A 25,093-nucleotide genomic window follows, 5' to 3' on the forward strand; every position below is an offset into this window, starting at 1 on the left:
TTTGGGAAGAGTTTGAGAAGGATGAGCGTTAGTTCATCTCTAAATGTTTGATAGAATTCACCTGTGAAGCCATCTGGTCCTGGACTTTTGTTTGTTGGAAGATTTTTAATCATACTTTCAATTTCATTACTTGTGATTGGTCTGTTCCTATTTTCTATTTCTTCCTGGAAGAAATAGAATGGAAGCTTATACCTTTCTAAACATTTGTCCATTTCTTCCAGGTTGTCGTTTTTATTGGCATAGCATTGCTTGTAGTAGTCTCTTAGGATGCTTTATATTTCTGCAGTGTCCATTGTAACTTCTCCTTTTTCATTTCTAATTTTATTGATTTGAGTCCTCTCCCTCTTTTTCTTGATGAGTCTAGCAAATGGTTTATCAATTTTGTTTATCTTCTCAAAGAACCAGCTTTTAGTTTTATTAATCTTTGGTATTGTTTTCTTTGTTTCTATTTCATTTGTTTCTGCTCTGATCTTTATGATTTCTTTCTTTCTACTAACTTTTCTTTTTCTTCTTCTTTCTCTAGTTCCTTTAGGTGTAAGGTTAGATTGTTCATTTGAGATTTTTCTTGTTTCTTGAGGTAGGCTTGTATAGCTATAAACTTCCCTCTTAGAACTGTTTTCACTGCGTCCCATAGGTTTTGGGTCGTCGTGTTTTCATTGTCATTTGTCTCTAGGTATTTCTTGATTTCCTCTTCGATTTCTGCAGTAATCTCTTGGTTATTTAGTAATGTATTGTTTAGCCTCCATGTGTTTGTGTGTTTTACGTTTTTTTCCCTGTAATCAATTTCTAATCTCATAGCATTGTGGTTGGGAAAGATGTTTGATATGATTTCAATTTCCTTAAATTTACCAAGGCTTGATTTGTGACCCAAGATGTGCTCTGTCTTGGAGAATGTTCCGTGTGCACTTGAAAAGAAAGTGTAATCTGCTGTGTTTGGATGGAATGTCCTGTAAATATCAATTAAATCTATCTGATCTATTGTGTCTTTTAAAGCTTCTGTTTCCTTATTTATTTTCATTTTGGGTGATCTGTCCATTGGTGTAAGTGAGGTGTTAACGTCCCCCAATATTATTGTGTTACTGTCGATTTCCTCTTTTATAGCTATTAGCAGTTGCCTTATGTATTGAGGTGCTCCTATGTTGGGTGCATATATATTTATAATTGTTACACCTTCTTCTTGGATTGATCCCTTGATCATTATGTAGTGTCCTTCCTTGTCTCTTGTAACATTCTTTATTTTAAAGTCTATTTTATCTGATATGAGTATAGCTACTCCAGCTTTCTTTTGATTTCCATTTGCATGGAATGTCTTTTTCCATTCCCTCACTTTCAGTCTGTATGTGTCCCTAGATCTGAAGTGGGTCTTTTGTAGACAGCATATATATGGGTCTTGTTTTTGTATCCATTCAGCGAGCCTGTGTCTTTTGGTTGGAGCATTTAGTCCATTCACGTTTAAGGTAATTATCGATATGTATGTTCCTATTACCATTTTCTGAATTGTTTTGGGTTTGTTTGTGTAGGTCCTTTTCTTCTCTTGTGTTTTCTGCTTAGAGAAGTTCCTTTAGCATTTGTTGTAGTGCTGGTCTGGTGGTGCTGAATTCTCTTACCTTTTGCTTGTCCATAAAGCTTGTGATTTCTGCATCGAATCTGAATGAGGTCCTTGCTGGGTAGAGTATTCTTGGTTGTAGGTTCTTCCCTTTCACCACTTTAAATATATCATACCACTCCCTTCTGGCTTGTAGAGTTTCTGCTGAGTAGTTAGCTGTTAGCCTTATGGGAGTTCCCTTATATGTTATTTGTCATTTTTCCATTGTTGCTTTTAATAATTTTTCTTTGTCTTTAGTTTTTGTCAGTTTGATTACTGTGTCTCGGTGTGTTTCTCCTTGGTTTTATCCTGCCTGGGATTCTCTGCACTTCTTGGACTTGGGTGGCTATTTCTTTTCCCCTGTTAGGGAAGTTTTTGACTATAATCTCTGCAAATATTTTCTCTGGTCCTTTCTCTCTCTCTCCTTCTGGGACCCCTATAATGCGAATGTTGATGTATTTAATGTTGTCCCAGAGGTCTGTTAGGCTGTCTTCATTTCTTTTCATTCTTTTTTCTTTATTCTGTTCCATGGCAATGATTCCCACCGTTCTGTCTTCCAGGTCACTTCTCCGTTCTTCTGCCTCAGTTACTCTGTATTGATTCCTTCTAGTGTATTTTTCATTTCAGTTATTGTAGTATTTTTCTCTGTTTTTTGTTCTTTAACTCTTCTAGGTCTTTGTTAAACATTTCTCGCATCTTCTTGATCCTTGCCTCCATTCTTTTTCCAAGGTCCTGGATCATCTTCACTATCATTATTCTGAATTCTTTTTCTGGAAGGTTGCCTATCTCCACTTCATTTAGTTGTTTTTCTGGGGTTTTATCTTGTTGCTTCATCTGGGACATAGTCCTCTGTCTTTTCATTCTGTCTGTCTTTCTGTGACTGTGGTTTTCATTCTGCGAGCTGCAGAATTGTAGTTCTTCTTGCTTCTGAGAGCAAATGTTTTATACATGTCTCTTTTCCCAATAATTAGTGTGGGTGGCTGATACTTTATGTGTAATTACTCTCAGCGTATGGTACTCATCTGTTTTTAGGCTTGCTAGCAGTGACTTGATCTTTCATTGATACAGCTTGGGGGGAAACCAAGTTTGGGTTTTACTTAATCTTTATTGCAACTTGAATTAGTATCCAAGATTTTATCATAGTTTTCATATTTTGTTTATTGTAGGCTCATGCAACACTTCTGGGTTTGGCAAATATGGAAACTCGTTACTTTGCAAAGAAAAAAACCCTTCTTGGCTTGAGTAAATTGGCTGCATTAGCTTCAGACTTTCCAGAAGATACACTGCAAGGAAAAATTGAAGGTAAAATACAGTATTTGAACAAGAAGACATACAAATCAGTCATACTGTCAGTGTATTCTTAGAATGTGCTCTTGTTATCATTTAATGGGGTCCATTAGAAACAGGAGCCATCTCCTTTGAGAGGAGTGCTTTCTATTCAGTGTCCTTAGGCAATTACTCAGTTACATAATTAGGATTCTCTTTTTATGGAAAAAGTAATTTGTGCCTTAAATAAGAATTCCTAAAGAGTAAATTCAAATGATTTGAACAGAGTACTCTGATTACATCCCTAGTGACTCATATGCTAAGAAGAAACTGCAAAGAAACTTGACATTTACTCAGTGGGTTTGCTGTAGGTGGTGGTAATTCTGTAGTGGTGGTCTGCTGTAGGTGGTGGTTTGGGAAATTCTTCCTCATTCTTTTATTTTTAAACGCTAATAGTGCCTTTTGTTCTAGAGAAGTGTGTATATGTTCTGCAAGACTGGCTGGTAGTCTGAAAGGGGAGCTGTATTTTAACCTGGCCACCAGAGTTAGATCATGTTAATCAAAATATCTTAACACAAGGCTTTATTATTGCTGGTTCCCCCCCAGCTTCTGGTCATCACTTTGCATTTTGATCACTTCTTCTTAGCTTTTGCTTTCTTAGCACAATGAGAATATTTTCAGGTCTCAGTAATTTCCTACAGACTATTATCACAGTGTATCTAATTGAAGGGAGTAGATTTTTAAGAGATAACTTTCTATTGGTTATACAAGTTTAATTATGGAAATTGGTAAAGTATAGAAAAAACAACAACAAAATAAATTGTCTATAATCCCACTGCCCTAGAGATAATTACTGTTACTTTTTTAATCCTCCCAGTCTGTTTTCTTAGGTATGGAAATTGCACAAAACAGTTTTAATTTTTACAAGCTTGGGGTCATGTGGAATGATGCCAGTATTTGAATGAGCATATCTGTGATTTAGTCACTCCATTTTGCTGTAACTGCTGTTAGCAAACAGTTCTCCGTCCTTTTTTCCTGCAGCCCAGCTCATTCGCGTGGGTGAAGCCAGGTTATGATAGTTTATGTAAATCAAAAGCTCCTGTCACCCTATCGTATGGCGATAAATAACCATTGCTGGGTAATAGGTCTAGTGCACAGTCCTCTGGCTTGTGTTTTTCCTGGCATGTACTCATGGTGGCTTTTAAGTAGATCATTTCCCTTAGTGAATGAAATTATACTAGAAACTCTGGTAAAGTGAAAAGTAGTACTTTACAGAGTAACCTTAAAATGGCCTGAGAGACCTCAGATTTGGGGGACTTGTGCTTCTGAAATCCATCTGCTCTACAGTTGCTTCAATCAGTAGGTTTGTTTTCTTAGCTCTTCTCTCCCCTCCTAATATTTCCGGTTGCTGTGATAATCCACATGACTTGGATCAAACCCTGAATATTTGTAACATAACTAGGAATCAAGAATAAGCAGAATTAATAACATTCTAGGATCACTGAATTAGTGATGGGATTACCCTTAGAGCTGTTCCATTTCTTTTTAAATTCAGATTTGTTTATGACAGCGCAAAAGTGAATGTTTCCCCCTCCCCCTGTGTTGCCTCCTAGAAATGGCTGAGCAGGAGCGCTTCCTGCTGCACCAGGAGACGCTGCCTGAACAGCTGCTGGCCGAGAAGCAGCTGAGTCTCAGTGCGATGCCGGTACTGACTGCACCACAGCTCATTGGCGTACGTGCTTTTCAAATCCCTGCACCACTTCGTAGTCTCAAAACCACCTCAGTGTTTCCTGGACCACGTAGTACAGTTCCTCAGAGTAGTCATCTCTCCATTTCTTATTTTCCTGGTCACTTTCCCCTGGAGTCAGGTGTCAGAAGCTGCTTAGGAGCAGGGTGCCAGTTAGCAGAAAGCAGTGGGTCAGCCTCTGCCCCCCATAGCTCTCTGCCTGTTCCTCAAGACGCTTATCCAGGCGACCAGAAGAAATTACTTCCATTGTGCTTTTCTAGTACAGGACAGATATGTACCATGAGACATAGTTCAGGCTCTTCAAAAACAATGGTTTTAGGAACTGGATTTGCATAGCCTCTAAGTGCCATCGTCACCATTTCCCTCTGCAACATAGCACATTCCTGAGGACATAGCTAGATTAGGGGCTGCAACCCAGATAAGGTAATTTTGTTGCTGTGCACACTTAATAGCCTTAATTCTGCTTCTCTCTTTTCCTTTCAAGAAAGCATTTCCAATGCAAAAGCGGTGTCATAGAATCACCTTGAATTGCCCTAATTATGTTACTAAGAAAGCAGACAATTCAAAAACTTCAGTATTTTAGTCATTATTAGTAACACATTTCCTATCATTGAGCTCACAGCAGCCTCTCCTGATAGAGCACATTTAATTTAAAAATCTAAGGGGCTGTTGCCTGTAAGACTCACCATTATTTTATGTATTGGTAAGAAGGAAAAAGTTGTCCAAATTTACCTTGATACTGAATCAATTTTAATACTACCTTCCAATTTCAGGGATGTTAACATTGTGGGGAAAAAAGGTTCAGAAACAGTGAAATAAAATATTGTTTTCAAGTGTTGTAAGACAATGACAACAAGTAGATAGCTTTTCTTCTGAAATGGTTTGAGTATTGTCTTTGCTGTTAAAGGATTATGTGCAGTATTTTAAAATGAAATTTGTTATGTTATAAATAATTTTTGGAAAAAGAAGTTAGGAAAAATTCAAATTGATATTGTTAATAAGGCAAGCATTTTTCTGATTATAAAATTACGGGACATTTATGATCATATACAGTCAGCTGTGATCTACCCAACCAGGGGTAACCATTGGTAACATATTGGTGTGTTTTGTTATCTCTTAAGTAAACTGTAGACCAACTGCATGCTTTCTCATAGGTCTCAATTTTTAAAACTATTGAAAGGGCAACATTTCAAAAGCATTATAGCCAGCTTTAAAAATGCAAGGGCAGCTGTTTATTACAGAGTATGCTTGAAAGAGTACTGAAATGTATACTATCTTGAACTTATGAATATAAATTTACTGGCATTTTAGAAGTATATATACCAAGTTATACAAGTTAGTTATTGTGAATGAACATAGGTGTGTTTTAAAACACAGTTTGCTGTGAGGTAGATGGAGTTTACTTTCCAAACGTGTTGCTGTTCTTTGCTATAAAGATACCTATAGACGTGATGACTTCTCTGTAAATCTCTCCAGTCTTGGTTATATGAAGAGTTAAAATAATTCTCTACCTTATTTTAACTTGCCATAGCTGTATATCTGTGAAGAAAACAGAAGAGCTAATGAGTATGATTTCAAGAAAGCTTTGGACTTGCTTGAATATATTGACGAGGTAAGTAAAATCACTTGATGATCTCAGGCAAGGATCACAATTTGTGTATGGTTTTCTGTAGAACTGAGTACATCTTGAAAATGTCTTAATTTTAAAAGACTCTCAAAAAAATAAAATAAAAGACTTTCTGGTTCAGCTACCCGTAACTCTTGGAATACGTATAGCTCTTTAGAAAAGCTGTCAAGAGATCTCACCTCTTGATAATTCTCACACATTTCCAGGTGTCTTTTTCCCTGCACAAATAAAAAATGTTGCTTTTCAAGGTCCTGACATATTTTTTCTCTTTCATTTATTGAGTCGTTGTTAGTTTCTCAGACTGATATGCTGCTTGTCGATTTATTCTTCATAGTATTCACCCTAAGAGAAGCTGTTTCTCAGCCTTCTTTGAAAAAAAGATTATAATGATAATTCTGTAGGGTGAGTAGTCGGCTCTGCAATTGAAAGTAGTTTGGTAGATTATAAAGACAATAATATGTTGGCTTTTATGTTACTCTGTTTAAAATCTTGACTCTCTCAAGCTTCTTGATAAAATCAGATTATCTCAGAATAATCGGAAACAAATTCACACAAAGTTCTTAATAGTTTTACTCTTCTGAGTAGTATTAACGTCTCAAAGAAAGGGAAATTTTTTAAAATTATAAATTAAAGCATAATAATATTTATGTGGAATTAGGAATTGACATAACTCAAATTTAAGCATGTATTTTTTTAAATCAGGACTTAATGAGGATTTTTTTGTTTTGCTGTGAAGGAGGAAGATATAAATATAAATAATCTAAAACTGGAAATCCTTTGCAAAGCTCTTCAGAGAGATAAGTAAGTTCCCATAGTGTGAATACAAGACATGGTTTTGGAAAAGGACTCTTTAGGAAGATTATGATACCATACACATCAAATCGTTTTGTAACCTAATTGCATTGTAACGTATATTATAAAAATGTTAATGGTTTCATTAGCAATCCTAATGTTTTTATTCAATAATTAAGGAATAGCTTAAGGACTTGGGGCCACTGGTATAATTCTCTACTTTTGATTTTAAATTTTACACTGTCAGTTGGCACAGAAATGTGTATGTTCCTTATTTTCACAGAAGTTGGGCCAGTTCTGCCAAGAAAGACTTGAGGCTACAAATTTTTTTTTTTTTTAATAAGAAGTTAGTACAGTTTGAGAATCAGTACCCTCTTCTAAGTTATTGTGACGTCTTTTTCACTGTAATCTCCCTACATAGGAGGATTTCTGTCCACTGGAACGGTGGTATTAAGATTCAGTGGCAAAGAGAGACAGAATAATCAGCTGTAGAGATGGATTTTTCCCACGGAAAGAATTTTAAAGGGAGCATGACTTGAGTGCTAAAAGCCTTCTCTACTCGGTTTTCCTTTTTCCTGTGGCTTTGAGAAATGGCAATGGAAGTATTTTTACTAAAGCATTTCTTCCTCTAATCACTCCCAGATAGTTAAAATTGTTGTCAAATTTGGTCTTGGAGGTCATCCTCCGAAGCATCTGGCTCTGCCTGTTGGATTCTCCTTCGCAATCATAAAAGATGTATTATGTCATTTGACTGGAATACCTTGTCTTGGCTTCCTGATTAAACACTCTACGGTATCATGAGGGGTATAGCCATTGATTACTACAAAGGAGTGGTTCTGTGGGTTTGTATTTCAGTAGTAGATAATCTCAACTAGATAAAGGAAGCTTTTTAGGTTACACCAGACACTGGTTGCCATTTTACTTTTATGAGAAACAGAATATAACATTCTTTAACTATCACCTGTGCTCTGAAGGGTCATACTTTAGGGTCGTTACTAGGTTGTTACATATAGAATTTTCTTGGGAAAGATACCTCACTACTTGGTTTTGACATCAAATACATGCTGGTTATATTGGGCGAATAGCTACCTGAGTATAGCATCTCCTATCTAATAGAGAGACTCTGGGTATATCCAACATTTAATAAAGCTCCTTTATTTAAATAGTTTTCAACAGTATCACAAAACTCAAGATTCTTCACCCCCTACAAACATCAAAACAAATCCACAATAGCAAACAAGTCATTTGTTTCAGATTGTGGCCACAGTTCCATTTTCTCCTCACAGTGATTTTGTTTTCTAGCTGGTCCAGTTCAGATGGTAAAGATGATCCAATTGAAGTATCTAAAGACAGTATATTTGTGAAAATCTTGCAGAAACTTTTAAAAGATGGTAAGTGGTTTGTTCATGTTGGAAATTAGTGTCACTCCTCAGTTTTAGAATCTTAGAATAATGGGGATTTGCCTAGGTGTCAAATGCCAGGGGGTTAAAATTAAACGGTATCATACTTAGAGAAACTTGTTTAAAATAAAGGGAGGGCTCTTTCCTCCCCTACATGTTGGGGAGCTGTGTCATGGTGGAGTTGCCGTCTGCTTGGCCACTTAACTCTTGTGAAGATTGAAAACCTAAAATGTGATTTTTTTGGTATATCCCGTACTGAACTGGCCATACCATGCCTGAGAGCAAACTACAAAATGTTTTATCAATCCATTTTGGACATTAATACTATAAAATTAGTTTTAAGAACAAAATAAGGGGCTTCCCTGGCGGTCCAGTGGTTAAGACTTCACCTTCCAATGCAGGGGATGCGGGTTCGATCCCTGGTTGGGGAGCTAAGATCCCACATGTTTCAGGGCCAAGAAACCAAAACATAAAACAGAAGCAATATTGTAACAAACTCAATAAAGACTTTAAAAATGGTCCTCGTCAAAAAAAAAAAAAAAAGAACAAAATAAAAGGAGACAGGAAGGGAGTATGTTTTGTATATGTTTTGTACCTAAGACAAGTGAGCAAAATTCCATTTGCTGATCGAGGTGCAAGTAAGTAAAGAAGCGTTTGTGGTTAAATGTTTATTATGAAGGGAGAAGATGAGTTAGAGGGTACTTAACTTTTACTTTAATATAACTGGAGGTTAATATATGGAGAAAGACTAGAGGTGAGAGATTTTCCACATTTTATACATGAAGACAAGTGTGGCTCATTTGTTGTAGAATTATTAAATCAAAATATACGATGATGGGCTTCCCTGGTGGTGCAGTGGTTGCGAGTCCGCCTGCCGATGCAGGGGACATGGGTTTGTGCCCCGGTCCGGGAAGATCCCACATGCCGCGGAGCGGCTGGGCCCGTGAGCCATGGCCGCTGAGCCTGCGCGTCCGGAGCCTATGCTCCGCAACGGGAGAGGCCACAACAGTGAGAGGCCCGTGTACCGCAAAAAAAAAAAAAAAAAAAAAAAAATATATATATATATATATATATATACACATATATGATGATAATCCAGGCAATGTGCAAAATAGGCTAACCTAGTGTTTACCAATCTTTTCAGGTGTAAGGACACTCTCTTTAATACCAGCTGGAAAAAAGTACACAATGACAAAAAACCACAGTAAATTCAGCAGCCCTTCTAAACGGATGTGGATTTTATTCATGATGCTGACATTTACACACATTCGGAAATTTCTGTACATATATCTGCAAGACACATTTAATCTACATAAGACATGCGCGGCCCAGTGCCTGGTACATAGTAGTCACCCAACAAACATTTGTTCTTTGAATGCCTAGAATTATTTTACAGATTCATAGCCCCAGTTCTTCTGTAATAGATTCCACTCTCCGGTCCTCTGCTTGAGAATCACTGGCTTAACCGAAATGACGGGGGCCTCAGAGAAGCACTGCGGAGCTCACCACACCAACCAGTGTGCCGAGGGGAAAGGGCGCTGAACTTGGTGTTTACACCGGAAGTTCACTCCGGATAGAGCTGTCCACCTCAGCATTGACCTGGGTGTTTACTTATGAAAAATGAATACTTGACTACCCCACATTGACAGTAGATTTACTGAATGCTTTTATTTTCAAAGATGAATAAATAACACAAAGGCAATTAAGCCTTTTCATTGTCAAAAAAATAAAAAATTAAATAATGAAGGGGTATAGCAAAAGAAAATATCTTTTGCTTAAAAATACTTGAAATTCAGACAGAGTTAAAATATATCTATTAGGCTTTTTCTCTTTGCTAGATTTGGAATTGAAGAAATAACTGGATATGGTTGATTTCTCTGTGCTGTTGAAGAGATTCATTCGGACCCATATCTGATGCTTTCCATGAAGTTAGCTCTTGTAAAGGGGCCACTGAACCGAATTGTGGCTAATTAAGTATTTGGTGCTATTTAAAGTTCACTTTTCAGTTGTTGCTATTTTTAGATTATAAATCATAGATGGAAAACAGAAACCTATAATTTTACAAAAAGAATTATTAAATTTTGACCAAAGGACAAAAACAAGTGGAAACTATTATATATAAATTATAATATGTAATGATATAATATATAATACATATATATTAATAACATACATTTATAATATTATATATATATTATAAAACCAAGCCAAAGACATTTATTTTTGGAACCTTTTAATAATATAGCTTCCATGTACAAGAATAAATGTTTTTTTTGGTTTTTTGGGGGTTTTTTTAATTTATTTTATTTATTTTTGTCTGTGTTGGGTCTTTGCTGTACGCAAGCTTTCTCTAGTTGCATCAAGTGGGGGCTGCTCTTAGTTGCGGTGTGTGGGCTTCTCACTGCAGTGGCTTCTCTTGTTGCAGAGCATGGGCTCTAGGCACACAGCCTTCAGTAGTTGTGGCACGTGCACTCAGTAGTTGTGGCTTGCGGGCTCTAGAGCGCAGGCTCAGGAGTTGTGGCACAGGGGCTTAGTTGTTCCACGGCATGTAGGATCTTCCTGGACCAGGGCTCAAACCCATGTCCCCTGTATTGGCAGGTGGATTCTTAACCACTGTTCCACCAGGGAAGCCCAAGAGTAAATGTTTTTTAAAGGGCAGATTCTGAAGGTAGATATAGATAACTTCACATTGTATTTCATAGACTTGGGCAGCCCAACAATTACTTCAGCCTGTGGAATGAATTCAGCCTGCAGATATATTTAAATTACCCACCTGGAGCTTTTCAGTTTTTACATGTTATTAAAGTACATTATACGTACAGAAAAAAATGCACGTCATTGCATGGAGTATAACATTTTTCCTAATTAGTCGCTGGCATTTAATAGTTGAGAAGAGTTCTTACGAAAGTCTTGTTTTCTGACTTGTCTTAAAAATCAAAAGATTTGCCTATACCAGACTGAAATGTTTACCTGGCAGCTGTCAGCTGGAGCTGATGAGCACTGCCCACTTTGAATGGGGCGCTGGTCCTAAGTTTACCAAAGCCCCTAGGCCATCTTCCTCATGGTACCTGCCAGGGCTTTGCAGGCATTTGAGTTTTTTTGACTCCTGCTCTAAAGAAAAATAAACCATCAAATATTATGTCTAACAGAAGGCATGCATTATAAAAATAGAAGTTAAATAAGATGGTTTTTTTAAGAGAATTAATCTTTAGGAAATTAATGTGATATTTTCACGAGTGTAATGCTGTTTTAGAGAGAAAAAGTCTCTCTTGAAAGTGTGTTAATTGTAATAAATGATATATAAATATTGCAGATTTAGTCTCATAACACTTATTATGAGATTTTTTTATTGTATAATAATTGAGTATCAAAAATGGTGCTAGGCACTTAGATGGTATTAAAAATAAACAGTATTTGATTTTGAGAAACTTATGATAATGTAACAAACTATAAAATATTGCCTTATTAATTTAAAATGTTTCCTCCAGTTCTCTTTATTTATAAAATGAGAAAAATCGTACATACTGTTTTGTGACTACACAGATGCGCATTGGCTTTCCAGGTCAATAGAGGACTGACTGATGAAGACATAGTTCTTCCCCCTCTCCAGTTGTAGAGAGAAACTGATACGTTTGGCGACACTGTAGATAGCTTTCACGGCAGTGTTTCTACTAAATTATTTTCCTGAATAGGAGAATATTGTTTGACCTACTTGTTTTCTTCTCTTTTTTAAAAATTTTTAAACAATTAAATAAACTTGAAATACAAAATAAAGTTGATCAATTTCAAGGAAAATACATATTACCAAAGTTGACTCTAGAAAATAATTATTTAAAAATTAAGCAGACCAATCACCCCAGGAAAAAAACATTAAAAACCGGTTCTCAAATAAGCACCTCTGCAGTGAAGCATTTCTAGAGTGTGGGAAGACCACCCATCCAAGCAAACAGTGGATCTTTGATCTGGGAGACAGATAAATGTCTGAAAGTCTTTTAAGAAGATATGGTATAACTTGTCTTCCTTGATAATTCAGATTCCTGTCTTTCAAATTTTACATGTGGGTTATAAGCAATCTTTCACTGATACCTTCTACCTCTCACTATACAGCTGCTTGGAAAGCTGTTTCCTCGGGCTTGAAATACTTATTTTCAAGTGATTATTAGTTTAAAACTTCCACACCGAAGGAATGGCTTAAGCTGTGGAGAGACATGAAAGTGTTTCAGATTGTATTAAATACTTTAAATAGAGTGGCTGTTTTGACCACTAGGGCGAAGAACAGTCACACAGCCCCTGCTAAGTAAGGAATGTCATATTCTCAGGCCTGCGAGTATGCTTGGCAGATGGGAAGGAATTTAGAACAGAGTATTTCCCAATAGCAGAGTGACGTTATATTTTAAATAGAAGCACAGGTGTTTTTGTCATCAGTCATCTCAGTTCGTTTGAGAGTTATGTGAAAAAAAAAAAAAAGTTCTGTGTTTGTGTTTATAGGCATTCAGCTCAGTGAGTACCTGCCAGAGGTGAAGGACCTGCTGCAATCAGACCAGTTGGGAAGCTTGAAGTCCAATCCTTACTTTGAGTTTGTTTTGAAAGCTAATTATGAGTACTATGTCCAGGGACAAATGTGATTTTGCTAAAATGGTCATTGTTCCTGAAAATTTGTATGAGTGTGTCCTTATAAAAATTTTAGACCTTAAATATCTAGAAGTTTGTACAGTTTTATAACATGTATTCCTGAACTTTTTATACTGTATTTGGAAGCTACTACAAAATATTTGTATGACTGTGGTTTTAGTTTTTGTTTACATGATAATTTTTTCTTCCTCTTTTCCTCTGAAGTTTATCTGTGGGTTTCATACTTGCTCCCCTTCCTTTTTATCTCACTCCATCCAGGGCCCTGGTTCTGGCTACGTGTATGCACGGGTCACTTCTAGGCTTCAGCCTCTGTAACTCTAAAAATGGCAAGACTGCACTAAGTTGTCTCTGAAATTGCTGTGGCTCTGGATGTTACGTACTGGACAGTGTCTGGAATAGTTGGTGTCCATTTTGGTTAGGTCTGGGGAAAATATCTAGTGGGATAAATGTCAAAATTTGCTAACTTATTATGAAACTAAAGGACAAAGTGGGCCTAATTCATTGTGAGCTTGATAACTGATTACTTCACTGGGAAAAATGTCAGACTTTTCTACATAAATAATAGAGTATTAATAAAAGTATTTTGGTGAATAAAACATATTTATGTGGCTTTCTAATCTATCTATAAGTTACCGTATAATAGGTTATAACCTGTCAGTATGGGGATTCAGTCAGGTTTATGCATTTTCAGGATGATTTACACTGAATTCCATCTTTACCACAGTCTGTCTAGCTAATCTAAGGTGTGTGTAATGCTAGAAACCTTTATAGGTTTTCCTAATGTGGCAACTGATTTAACTGAAGAGTAGTTGTTCTCAAAGGTTTGTCCTGACCAATGTTGTCACTCAGTTTTTATCGGGCTTTAAATAAAGATGGAGTTGCTGGCATATTCAGGCTTTGGCCCAGTTGAATCCTCACTAAACAACTTGCTCCAACAGCTGAAAAGGTCAGGAGTTAAATATGGTGAAGAGAGTCCGGTTCCCGGCTTCACAAAGTGCAGCTCTCGCGCGCTGTCCCCTGCAGGCTTTAGACCCCGCCTCTGAGCATGTGTGGAAGGACGGCTTCATGGAGGAGCTGCTCTCGGCCGTCACCAAAGGAGGGAAACAGGCAGCCTCGCCTCTGTCTGCAGCGCGGGGCGCAGTTAGGGATATCCTGAAGGGCACTAGGGGAAGTTAGGGAGAGGAACTTGTCAGACGGCACAAGAATTCTTGTGTTAGAAGACTTTGGTTTTACCAAAAGGTGAGGGCCCTACGGTTCTCACCTGTGAGATCCTGTCAGGTGATGCTGTGACTGGGACACAGGACCCTGCCACCTTCATGCGCTGCCACAAACCCAGTTATCCCCGTGTGACGAAAGCCAGTCTGACGATGACCCCGGCCCATGGACCCGAGGATGTGAAGCTGCTGCTCTCACAGCAGGATGGATGGTTGTCTCATTTTGAGGGAGAAAAAGGCTCTCTCTTCTACCCCTGTTAGAGATGGTAGCCATAGCTCCAAAATGGTTGGGTTTCTTAAAAGTTATTTTAACAGGAGTACTGAAATTAAGGCCTAAAATATTGAGTAATTTTTTCTTCTAAATTTTAAAAATTTGTTGCACAACGTAGTCTTCATTAAAGAATTACTGATTTTTATATAAACTGAGTAGTTGACGATGACAAAGTGTAAAGGTGCTGTAAAGGGTGAACATGTTTACTAGGAAAGAGAAAGTGTACTGACTTGGAAAAGGTTTTCTTCACTCCTGTCTTTGAACGCTGCTTGAAAAGTCACAGCTTGCGGCCCCAGTTAAATCAAACAGGAAGGTTGGGGGTTTGATCGTGAGCAACAGGCTTTGTGTGTGGCTGTGTTTTAGGAACTTGTGAACGTGTCGAGGATTAAGACAGAATTTGAGAATCACAGCAAGAGACGGTGCTGAAATTCTTGGTGAGGTGGAAGGCGACTGATGCCCTCAGTTTTAGGGATTTCGTTTCTGAAGAAAACTTTTTAGAAATCGGGTTGTGCTGCTTTTTATACTTTGGGGTCTGAATCGTGTTTTTCACAGCTTCACCCTCCAGGTGTAGGGGGCTGTCGGGAATAGGTGTGAAGCATGCTCCTCGAGGTGACTGGGCCTGAAGGAGAGCCACGCCAAGGTGACTGCAGCCTCGCTCCCCACGCACGTGTGCGTTTTGAGGCTAATAACTACGAATGTATTAGTGTAGCCTGCCTACCTGTTCCTAGAGACTTTATTCAAGGAACGCTTCTAAAGAAAACAGCTTTCTATATTCCTACGTAAAATTCACTCATTAAAGACCAAGGTATAAGTACTGTAGAAAATGTGAAACCTATTAAGAAAAAAGAAATGCGTGGAGGAAAATAAACCCCTGTAATCCCACCAGCCAGAAATAACTTCGGTTACCATTTTGAAATATATCCTAGATTGTGCATGTATCAGTATTGGACTGTGCGTGTGTTACCTTTTGTAACCTGCTTATTTTGATGTGAGGTATTGTGAGCATTTCTGTGTATCTTTAATCTGGTATTTCTCAACCTTCCTTTTTTTTTTTAGCATCTTTATTGGAGTATAATTGCTTTACAATGGTGTGTTAGTTTCTGCTTTATAACAAAGTGGATCAGCTGTATGTATACATATATCCCCATATTTCCTCCCTCTTGCGTCTCCCTCCCACTCTCCCTATCCCACCCCTCTAGATGGTCACAAAGTACCGAGCTGATCTCCCTGTGCTGTGCGGCTGCTTCCCACTAGCTATCTATTTTACGTTTGGTAGTGTATATATGTCCATGACACTCTCTCACTTCGTCCCAGCTTACCCTTCCCCCTCCCCGTATCCTCAAGTCCATTCTCTAGTAGGTCTGTGTCTTTATTCCCATCCTGCCCCTAGGTTCTTTATAACCTTTTTTTCTTTAGATTCCATATATATGTGTTAGCATACAGTATTTGTTTTTCTCTTTGACTTACTTCACTCTGTATGACAGACTCTAGGTCCATCCACCTCACTACAAATAACTCAATTTTGTTTCTTTTTATGGCTGAGTAATATTCCATTGTATTTATGTGCCACATCTTCTTTATCCATTCATCTGTCAACCTTCCTTTTCATTATCACTCCTCCTAAGGAGACTTCTTAAGACAATTTTCTTTAATCACTCTGCTCCCTTCACCCCCTCTGAAAGTTTAATACCACAAATCTATTGTATATCTTTTTATGTACCACAGCCTTTGGAGCCACGCATCATTATAATATCTAAGATTTTCTTTTTAACCCCCTAAGAACCAACTTTTCCCCCTTCAAGAATGTATGTCTTCAGGGGCTTCCCTGGTGGCATAGTGGTTGAGAGTCTGCCTGCTGATGCAGGGGACGTGGGTTCGTGCCCCGGTCCGGGAGGGTCCCACGTGCCGCGGAGTGGCTGGGCCCGTGAGCCATGGCCGCTGGGCCTGCGCGTCTGGAGCCTGTGCTCCGCAACGGGAGAGGCCACAACAGTGAGAGGCCCGCGTACCGCAAAAAAAAAAAAAAAAAAAAAAGAATGTATGTCTTCAGTATTCTTCAAGGTACAATTTTTTTTAATGACTGCCTGACACTTTACCATATATGGCTGTATCATAATTTAACAGGTCTCTCTCTTCTTAACAGTCTTAAAAACACTTGGGTTAATGGTTTGGGGTTGGGTTGGGTTGGGGTTTTGTCTTTTTTCTTACCGTAATACTGGAATAAATCTGTACAAAAATCTTTGTTCATTCCAGATACATTTCAAATGACACTGACTCTTCCTGTTCAGTTAGTGATGACATTGATAAGCGGTCAGTGAACTGTTCTAATGATTTTTAGTGTCCTTTGCTCACCTCCCCCCTCTGTCCTCCTCCAAACACTTAGAAGAAAGGTACTGTACCATTTATCGTTTCTTGTGTTCCAGGCACTTACCTAGTTTCAACCTTCAAATCAGTCTTAAAGGAGTAGGTGGAGTGTCTCTGGAAGCCACCGGCCCCAGGCCACATAGCCCGTCAGAGGGGTGGGTACACCCAGATGTGCTTTACCAAAGTGCAGGCTTTCTTAACTAGTGGGCTGGGGTGGGGATGAGGGGAGCGGAGGGGGAGGAGAGGGGGAGGAGGCCAAAGGAAGCCTCGGATGGAATCATTAGTCCCTTAGAGATGCCAAAGCAGAGCGAGTCCCAGTCTGGGAAAACCAGTAGAAGATCGAAGTCCTCTCTTCCTGCCTGCCACGGTCAGCTGGACATTTGTGGATGTGTGGCTTGGGAGGGCAGTGAGTTGGTTTTTTCTTTCACCCCCCTGCTCACTGGAACGCTTCTGACTCTGTGCCTTGCCAGGCAGCCCCCCTCCCTGTTCTTTTTGAGATGACAGAGGACGGCTGCACATGGAGCCATGGCTTCATTTAAGATGTCTTTGGCCCTTCACTGGAAGAGGTCCCTCGAGGATCTGTTATGTTCCCGAACATACCAAGTGTTGGAGGAGGTTAAGGGGAGATAGGAAGCAGCCCCGAGCACTCCTAGGGAAGGGTGGGTCTCCCAAGCCGCTGTGTGTCCCAGGATGTGCTGTCTGGCTCATGGAGCCTTGGTTTGCTTCTTTTTAAAGCTAGCGCAGATAGTACCTGCCTCATGTACCTCCAGACAGTTACAGGATTAATGGAGCAACACAAAAACATGTGAAGCACTTTACAGATTCGTGTCTAAATAGGTAGGAAACACAGTAGAAGGCTTAGACTGCTTGAGATTGGGGACCACAGGTATGTGAGGAGCTGAGGGGATGCGGCTGGACTGGGTGTGAGCACAGTGGCTGGGCCCTAGTAGGAGGGCCTGTCAGAGGATCGAGCTAAGGCTGCCCCCGAAAACTTGGAAGCAGGAGCTCTATGTCGAGCATACCCTGCATGGCTGACCTTTCCTCAGGGTGTCTCTCAAAAGGCTGTGCAGGCAGTGGCCCACTTACTCAGGCGTGGGGTGCTGGGGTGATCCCCAGAGTGTACATGTATGGAGACGGCCTTCCACCTGCTCCTCAAGGCCATTTATGAGCCAATGAGAACTCAGCAGGACCAGGATGGGCCTGCGGCTGCCCTGTGATAGCCCTCGGGTACTATTTCAAGCCGCGCAGGTGTCCCAGCTGGCGTTCCCAAGCCCACCTCCCCAAGGTTTGCTGTACCAGCAGATCTCCGCTAGCTTGTGACTGCTTGATTCATAGCTTTTCATGTGTGTCTGAACCTAACAGACCCTGAGATTAGAAAAGCTCGCTATAGGAGCGGAGTTGCCCTGAGCAACAGTCTGGCAAATACAACCTCCTTCCCCTTTAAGATGTCAACCAAACTCTTAGGTATTCAGTAAATGACAGCATACTTCTTCCTACCTTCAAGACCAAAATTTATTTATTCCCCTTACACTGTACACAGAGTGCATTTGCCAGGTTTTGTTTTTTTTCTAGTGTCGCCACTTCACACTGCCACAGCAGGACACAAGGTATCGAAGATGAAATGTAGCTCTGTCCATTATTCATGCATTCTCAAATTTCAGAAACTGAATATGAAGCCACAGTGGCATTATACTCACTACCGAGGCCCCGTACTAACCAAACTCCTTATTTTGTCATTGACTTTGGCCATTTTGGGGAAGGGCTGCCATGATGTGGGCTGCGGAGACGGGTTTCATATACTTTTATATCCCTCCTCAAGAGGACCCACACCTGGAGTCCCACCGCCAAATGTGAATGGTAGCTATTTTGGGAACACTTCGGCACATCAGAAAAATGAGTGGTTCCATTCTGGCTCACACCGCATCACTGATGTACCCCTTAAAGCATGTCACTGAGTTCATCACAGAAAATTGTTTCTCCTTGTGCCTTCCACAGCAAGGTTACAACTGTTCTCGTCCGGGAGCAGAGGTGGGGGGGGGAGTGAGAAGCGCCAACTGGGTAACCTCCTCTGACCCCCACTCCACCTTACCATAAGTAGATCGATCCAAATCCTTCTAGAAAATTAGAAAGGCATATCCCCGTATATCAGCGGTATAAATAGAACGGCTTCCGCAGGCCCTGGTGGACCGGTGACTCTACAAGGTGGACTGGGAAGCGGCCGGCCTCGGCTGGGCGTCACCCTCTAAATATAACGATGAGTTTGTTCAGCCTTCGCAGCAGGAAAACGTTTTGCCCATCCTAGAGCGCGACGTCCTTGTCCTCTTTACCGAGAGGAGAGACGGGCGCGGCTTCATCTAGTAAGAACACCTCACCGTTCCCACCTCCAGGTCGTGGGCTGTGACCTTTGCCTTTCGGCCCCAGAAGCAGGGCCCTCAGTGAGCTCCGCCAAGGATGCGGGAGGGTAGGGCGCTCCGCGCGGCCCGCCGCACCCCGGAGCGCGCCAGTCACGCCCTGAAATTCACTGCCTTCACAAGCCCCCGAGCGCTCCGCGCGTCCCCGAGGCGGGCAGGTCCACGGGCCCTGGCTTTGCGCCCGGCGCTGCCACAGCCGGCCCGCGCCTCCTCCCCGGCGCTCCGCCCTTGCCTCCCGCCGCTAGCTGTCTGCCCCACGACAGCTGCGCGCCCGCCCGCCGCTGGTGACCCTCTCCGGTGGGGGTGGGGGCCGACGGGTCAGCCCTCTGGATTCGGGGAGCTCGGGGTGGGGGGAGAGACCAGGTTCTCTGGGGAGCTGGCGGGAGGGGTCGCCTGCCTCCCCTGCCCGGGACGCGGGTGTGACTGCTCCCCCGGTCCTCTCGGGCCCACCACTTGAACACGGCTCCCTCCTCCCTGGAGCCGCACTTGAGGTTCTGGGGTCTGAGCAAAGAACCCGAAGAAGGGGCGAAATGTGGGGCGCACCTCCCCGAGGCCCAGTGCGCACCCAGCGGCCGGGGTCGGGGCAGGGCGGCGGCGGCGGACAGGTGCAGCCCGGTGCGCAGGCGCGCTGGCGCACGCCGCGCACGCGGTGACCCTCGCCGCACCCCAGGCCCTCCGCCGGGCAGCTGCGCGGGGTCGGGAGGGGCCGACCAGCGGGGAGACGCTCCATATACGGCCCGGCCCGCGTTACCTGGGTTCGGGCCAGGCCGCTCCTTCTTTGGTCAGCGCGGGGGACCCGGGCGGGGACCCAGGCCGCGAACCGGCCGGGGGAGGGGGCTCTAGTGCCCGACACCCAAATATGGCTCGAGAAGGGAAGCGACATTCCTGCGGGGCGGCGCGGGGGGAGCTCCCGAGGGCTATATAAAACCTGAGCTGGGAGACGAGCGGCCACCGCAGCGCCCCAGCCGGAGAGCAGCAGGTGTAGCCACCCGCCGAGGTAGGCGGGTTCGGGGTGGGGACAGGGGGACGGGGCACCACCGAAGGGAGTCCGGAGAACTCCGGGTAGGGCCCAGCCGACTCACTATATCAGTCCCAGCCCTGCGTCCTCAGTGCTGCGCCTCCGACCCCAGAGCCACGTGCGCTTTAAAGAAGAGACAGGAAACCTTCGTCCTTTGGAAACTTCTCCAAATTTATGCCCAGCCCCTTCGGGCTGCTCTCCCTGACACTTAGTTTGTGCCCAAGTAGATGAAAGGTTTTGCTCTAGTCGTCCTCAGGGCAGTTCCGTCCCAACCGAGCCAAAGGACAGCAAGGGCCACTACTCCCCGGGTTCGCCGTCAGGCCCAAGGGCGCCTCGGTTGCGAGTCTGGTGTGTCGTGGGGGTCCGGAATAGACCATTCGTCCCCGGGTGGAGCGCCTAAGCCCTTCCCACGGCGTCTCCTTTCACCCTCACAGTCGCCCAGCGGGCAGGGTTCGCGGACCTTGACCCCCTAGGTGAGACCCCGGAGGTGTGGAGAGGGCGGCGCCTGCAGCCAAGGAAGAGAACCCTCGGGGACACTGTGCCCTGGGTTCCCAGATGGAGAAAAGCTCCGTGTGGTCTCCCCCCGGCGCAGGGCCCGGCAGCGAAGCTCGGCCCGGGTGGCATTAATTTCTTCCCCTTCGGGACCGCGCCGGGCTGGGGGCTGGGGGTGTCCATAGGCCCCGGGGGAGGGAGGGCACTCGGGATGGCGGGGCCTTCCGCCTGACACGCCGAGCGTCTCCACGGCCTTCCCGACCTTGCAGAAACCAGACACCATGTGTGACGAAGACGAGACCACCGCCCTCGTGTGCGACAATGGCTCCGGCCTGGTGAAAGCCGGCTTCGCCGGCGACGACGCCCCTAGGGCCGTGTTCCCATCCATCGTGGGCCGCCCTCGCCACCAGGTCAGGCTGCCAGTCCGCGGAGGGAGCCGGGCCGGGTCCCCGCTCAGCCCAGCCCCGCGCCACCCGGAGCCGCGGTAACGAGCTCGTGGTGTCTCCGCTCCGCAGGGCGTCATGGTGGGTATGGGGCAGAAAGACTCCTACGTGGGCGACGAGGCGCAGAGCAAGAGGGGTATCCTGACCCTCAAGTACCCCATCGAGCACGGCATCATCACCAACTGGGACGACATGGAGAAGATCTGGCACCACACCTTCTACAATGAGCTCCGCGTGGCCCCCGAGGAGCACCCCACCCTGCTCACCGAGGCCCCCCTCAACCCCAAGGCCAACCGCGAGAAGATGACCCAGATCATGTTTGAGACCTTCAACGTGCCGGCCATGTACGTGGCCATCCAGGCCGTGTTGTCCCTCTACGCCTCCGGCCGTACCACCGGTGAGTGCCCGGGAGCCGCCCCACCCCCTTCCCGAGCGCCGGGCACTGAGCCGCCGCTCACCGCCCGCCCCACCCCCGCGCAGGCATCGTGCTGGACTCGGGCGACGGCGTCACCCACAACGTGCCCATCTATGAGGGCTACGCGCTGCCTCACGCCATCATGCGCCTGGACCTGGCCGGCCGCGACCTCACCGACTACCTGATGAAGATCCTCACCGAGCGCGGTTACTCTTTCGTGACCACAGGTGCGCTGCTCCCCGGGCAGGCGGGCAGGCGGGCGGCCCGCGGGTGCCCTGGCCCCGCGCTGAGGGCTCCTCTCCCGCCCCGCCCCCCGCAGCCGAGCGCGAGATCGTGCGCGACATCAAGGAGAAGCTGTGCTACGTGGCCCTGGACTTCGAGAACGAGATGGCCACGGCCGCCTCCTCCTCCTCCCTGGAGAAGAGCTACGAGCTGCCCGACGGCCAGGTCATCACCATCGGCAACGAGCGTTTCCGCTGCCCGGAGACGCTCTTCCAGCCCTCGTTCATCGGTGAGCCCCGAGCGCCCGCCCCCCGGCCCCCGCCCGCCCCCGGGGCCCCTCGCCCGCCCGCTCACGCTCCTCCCCGTGGCCCCCAGGCATGGAGTCGGCGGGCATCCACGAGACCACCTACAACAGCATCATGAAGTGCGACATCGACATCAGGAAGGACCTGTACGCCAACAACGTCATGTCGGGCGGCACCACCATGTACCCGGGCATCGCCGACCGCATGCAGAAGGAGATCACCGCGCTGGCCCCCAGCACCATGAAGATCAAGGTGGGCGGCGCCCCCTCCCCCGCCCCGCTTCCCCGGCCCGCGAGGGGCTCCGGGCCGCGGCCGCGTCCCTGACGGACTGTCACTGTCACTGTCTTGCAGATCATCGCCCCGCCCGAGCGCAAGTACTCCGTGTGGATCGGCGGCTCCATCCTGGCCTCGCTGTCCACCTTCCAGCAGATGTGGATCACCAAGCAGGAGTACGACGAGGCCGGCCCCTCCATCGTCCACCGCAAATGCTTCTAGACGCCTCTCCGACAGCCGCGACTTCTCCCCAGGACGACGAATCCGCTTGCGGCGCAGGCGGCTGACCTCGAGCCACCGCGCGGCAACTGCCCTCCAACCACCTGCGCTGCTGCCGCCGCAAACCGACACTGTTTATAACGTGTACATACATTAACTTATTTACCTCATTTTGTTATTTGTAAAACGAAGGCCTGTGGAAGGAAATGGAAAACTTGAAGCATTAAACTCAGCCGTTCTGTTATGCTGCGTAAAGTTGTCTGTTGTGTTTATTTGCGTGGGCGGGGAGCGGCCGGGGTCGGGGAGGAAGAGGGACCCCATCTCCTCCATCACTTTGCACAATACTCCGAATGAGTGCACGCCTTTCAAGACCGTAAATTAAGTCTTCCCCTGCTCACGGCTCTCCCCTCTGGCTCAGATCCATTCCCCAGAATGGCAGGCGCGCCGGGGCCCGACTTGACCTTCGGGCGTGTCCGGCTCTGCACTGCGCTCGGGTCGGCGGCGGCGCTGGGGCCGCGCGCGGGTGGCCAGGGGACGCCGCAGGCAGGGCGCTGACCGTGGTGCTGGGCCCAGGGGCCGCCCCGCAGCGCGCACTTACGCTCCGCCCGCGGCGGGCGTGGCCTTACAGAATCCGGGTTCCCTCCGGAATCTGCGATCTAACTGTGCTCATTTGTAAGGGAAGATCCCCACTTCTCTTCCCGATTGAGAAGTCCTTTGCTTCGTACCAGGTGATGGTGGCATAAAGAAGCGCCCTTTCCAGGGTGGGGCGGGGGAGGAGCGGCGCTCAGAGGTGGGAGGAGGGCGAGGAAGGACCAAGTGAACGCTCCGAAAGAAGGACGGCGCATCCTAGGCGGGGAAGGGCACTGGGGGCCGGCCAACAAGGAAATGCCTGCAGGGAAGGGAGCCCAGATGGTGCTGAAGAAGAGGTCAGCAAGAGAGAAGCAGCAACCCCACTCCACTCCCGCAGTGTCTGAAAGGCACAAAACATAGTAACAGTTTGCATTTCTATGAGCGAACACTGCATCTACATATTTTAAAGTAGCCCAGTGTTTCCCAGTCAAGACTTTCGGGAAAAGTGGTCCCTAAATGAAATAGATTCTGACTCAAGAAGGTAATACACTCATTCAGAAATAAGTTTATAAGTAGAATTAACAACATAGCTGTGTTATATGCCACTGTGCCATATGTTTATTCCCTCCTGTTATGGCCTATTGAGAAGCTTCCGAAATCATTGAAGCCTGCAAGGCAGGAATACTGCCAAATCCAGATATAAAGAGAATCACCATTCAGTAGAACTTAAGATTTTAATAAAACAAGTATATGATACCAAATCCGCTGAAAAACATGCATTTATCCACCTAGGATGGATAAAGGTGAGAAACGAGCTAGGGCTTCCCTGGTGGCGCAGTGGCTGAGAGTCCGCCTGCCGATGCAAGGGACGCGGGTTCGTGCCCCGGTCCGCGAAGATCCCACATGCCGCAGAGCGGCTGGGCCCCTGAGCCATGGCCGCCGAGCCTGCGCGTCCGGAGCCTGTGCTCCGCAACGGGAGAGGCCACAGCAGTGAGAAGCCTGCGTACCAGGAAAAGGGCTAAATTCTAGCCTTCCAGAGATATCCAGGTTTTATGGATAATACTACATTGACACAGGCATATGTGAGCAAACAACACACACACAGCCTGAATAATTCGTATAGCCAACAGCTGGGAAAACACGTCAGAATTACATGAGTCAGCTAACCAGCACATTAAATCTTTTTTAACCAGGACCCCAGGTCTCTTAATTAGGATTTAAGTAAGATATTTAAGGAGGTAATGACCCATTTCTCCTGTGGTCATAATCATCAAATGCCCGAGAGAAGTTTTCCATATAATCTGTAGCATTTCCTTCTGCCCCACCTTTGACGTTGTTCTACTGAAAACATGAGCAAAAATTAGGAATTGTGTGTTTTTACTGGAAGTGTGCCAGATGACCTTTTCTTTTCTGGTTCTTCTCTAAAAGGAAACAAGCATCACACATTTCATTGGTGTTCTGTATCTTTCCTGCTCTCCTAGTAGGCTGTGATTATAGGTATTTGGTAAATTGTGTCACCTATCTTAGGCCTGAAAGAAGATATTTGGTTGCTATAGTAAAGAATTATATATATATAACATATATATTATATATTATGTATATATAATAATGTATAATTATATGCATATATAATTAATGTATAATTATATGTATATATATACATTTTTATATAATTATATATAATTTTACGTGTATATATAAAATATATATAAACACACACACACACACACACACACACACACACACACTGTATATAGAGTGTATATAGTGTGTATAGGGATATACACATGTTTGTGCTGCGTGAGGAGAGCACCCAGCAGCTCTAAGTGC

At 44.5% G+C, this 25,093-nt stretch overlaps 2 protein-coding genes across 2 annotated transcripts in view; both read left to right on the forward strand.

Annotated features, from left to right (window-relative positions):
* The window catches only part of NUP133 (nucleoporin 133), a 57,469-nt gene extending 43,541 nt beyond the window's left edge, over nucleotides 1-13,928 (forward strand). The window contains exons 21-26 of the mRNA XM_060035118.1: nucleotides 2,752-2,887; nucleotides 4,465-4,583; nucleotides 6,130-6,210; nucleotides 6,962-7,026; nucleotides 8,320-8,408; nucleotides 12,906-13,928. Of these exons, the coding sequence (XP_059891101.1) occupies nucleotides 2,752-2,887; nucleotides 4,465-4,583; nucleotides 6,130-6,210; nucleotides 6,962-7,026; nucleotides 8,320-8,408; nucleotides 12,906-13,042 (627 nt within the window). The 3' untranslated portion in view covers nucleotides 13,043-13,928. The remainder of the gene's footprint in view (nucleotides 1-2,751; nucleotides 2,888-4,464; nucleotides 4,584-6,129; nucleotides 6,211-6,961; nucleotides 7,027-8,319; nucleotides 8,409-12,905) is intronic.
* Nucleotides 13,929-20,271: 6,343 nt separating this feature from the next.
* Nucleotides 20,272-22,948, forward strand: ACTA1 (actin alpha 1, skeletal muscle). Its single transcript, XM_060035119.1, has 7 exons — nucleotides 20,272-20,303; nucleotides 21,086-21,226; nucleotides 21,332-21,656; nucleotides 21,740-21,901; nucleotides 21,994-22,185; nucleotides 22,272-22,453; nucleotides 22,553-22,948. The coding sequence occupies exons 2-7, from the start codon at nucleotides 21,098-21,100 to the stop codon at nucleotides 22,694-22,696; spliced, it is 1,134 nt and encodes a 377-aa protein (XP_059891102.1). The 5' UTR covers nucleotides 20,272-20,303; nucleotides 21,086-21,097; the 3' UTR covers nucleotides 22,697-22,948.
* Nucleotides 22,949-25,093: the final 2,145 nt, after the last annotated feature.

This window comes from Delphinus delphis, chromosome 16, assembly GCF_949987515.2.
Source record: "Delphinus delphis chromosome 16, mDelDel1.2, whole genome shotgun sequence".
NCBI classification, from domain to species: domain Eukaryota; kingdom Metazoa; phylum Chordata; class Mammalia; order Artiodactyla; family Delphinidae; genus Delphinus; species Delphinus delphis.

Bases quoted from the DNA above. Each gene is read 5' to 3' on its own strand.
- ACTA1 (XM_060035119.1), top strand. From the start codon at position 21,098: ATGTGTGACGAAGACGAGACCACCGCCCTCGTGTGCGACAATGGCTCC. The intron at 21,227-21,331 runs GTCAGGCTGCCA...TCCGCTCCGCAG, and splicing joins TGGGCCGCCCTCGCCACCAG to GGCGTCATGGTGGGTATGGG. The intron at 22,454-22,552 runs GTGGGCGGCGCC...ACTGTCTTGCAG, and splicing joins CCAGCACCATGAAGATCAAG to ATCATCGCCCCGCCCGAGCG.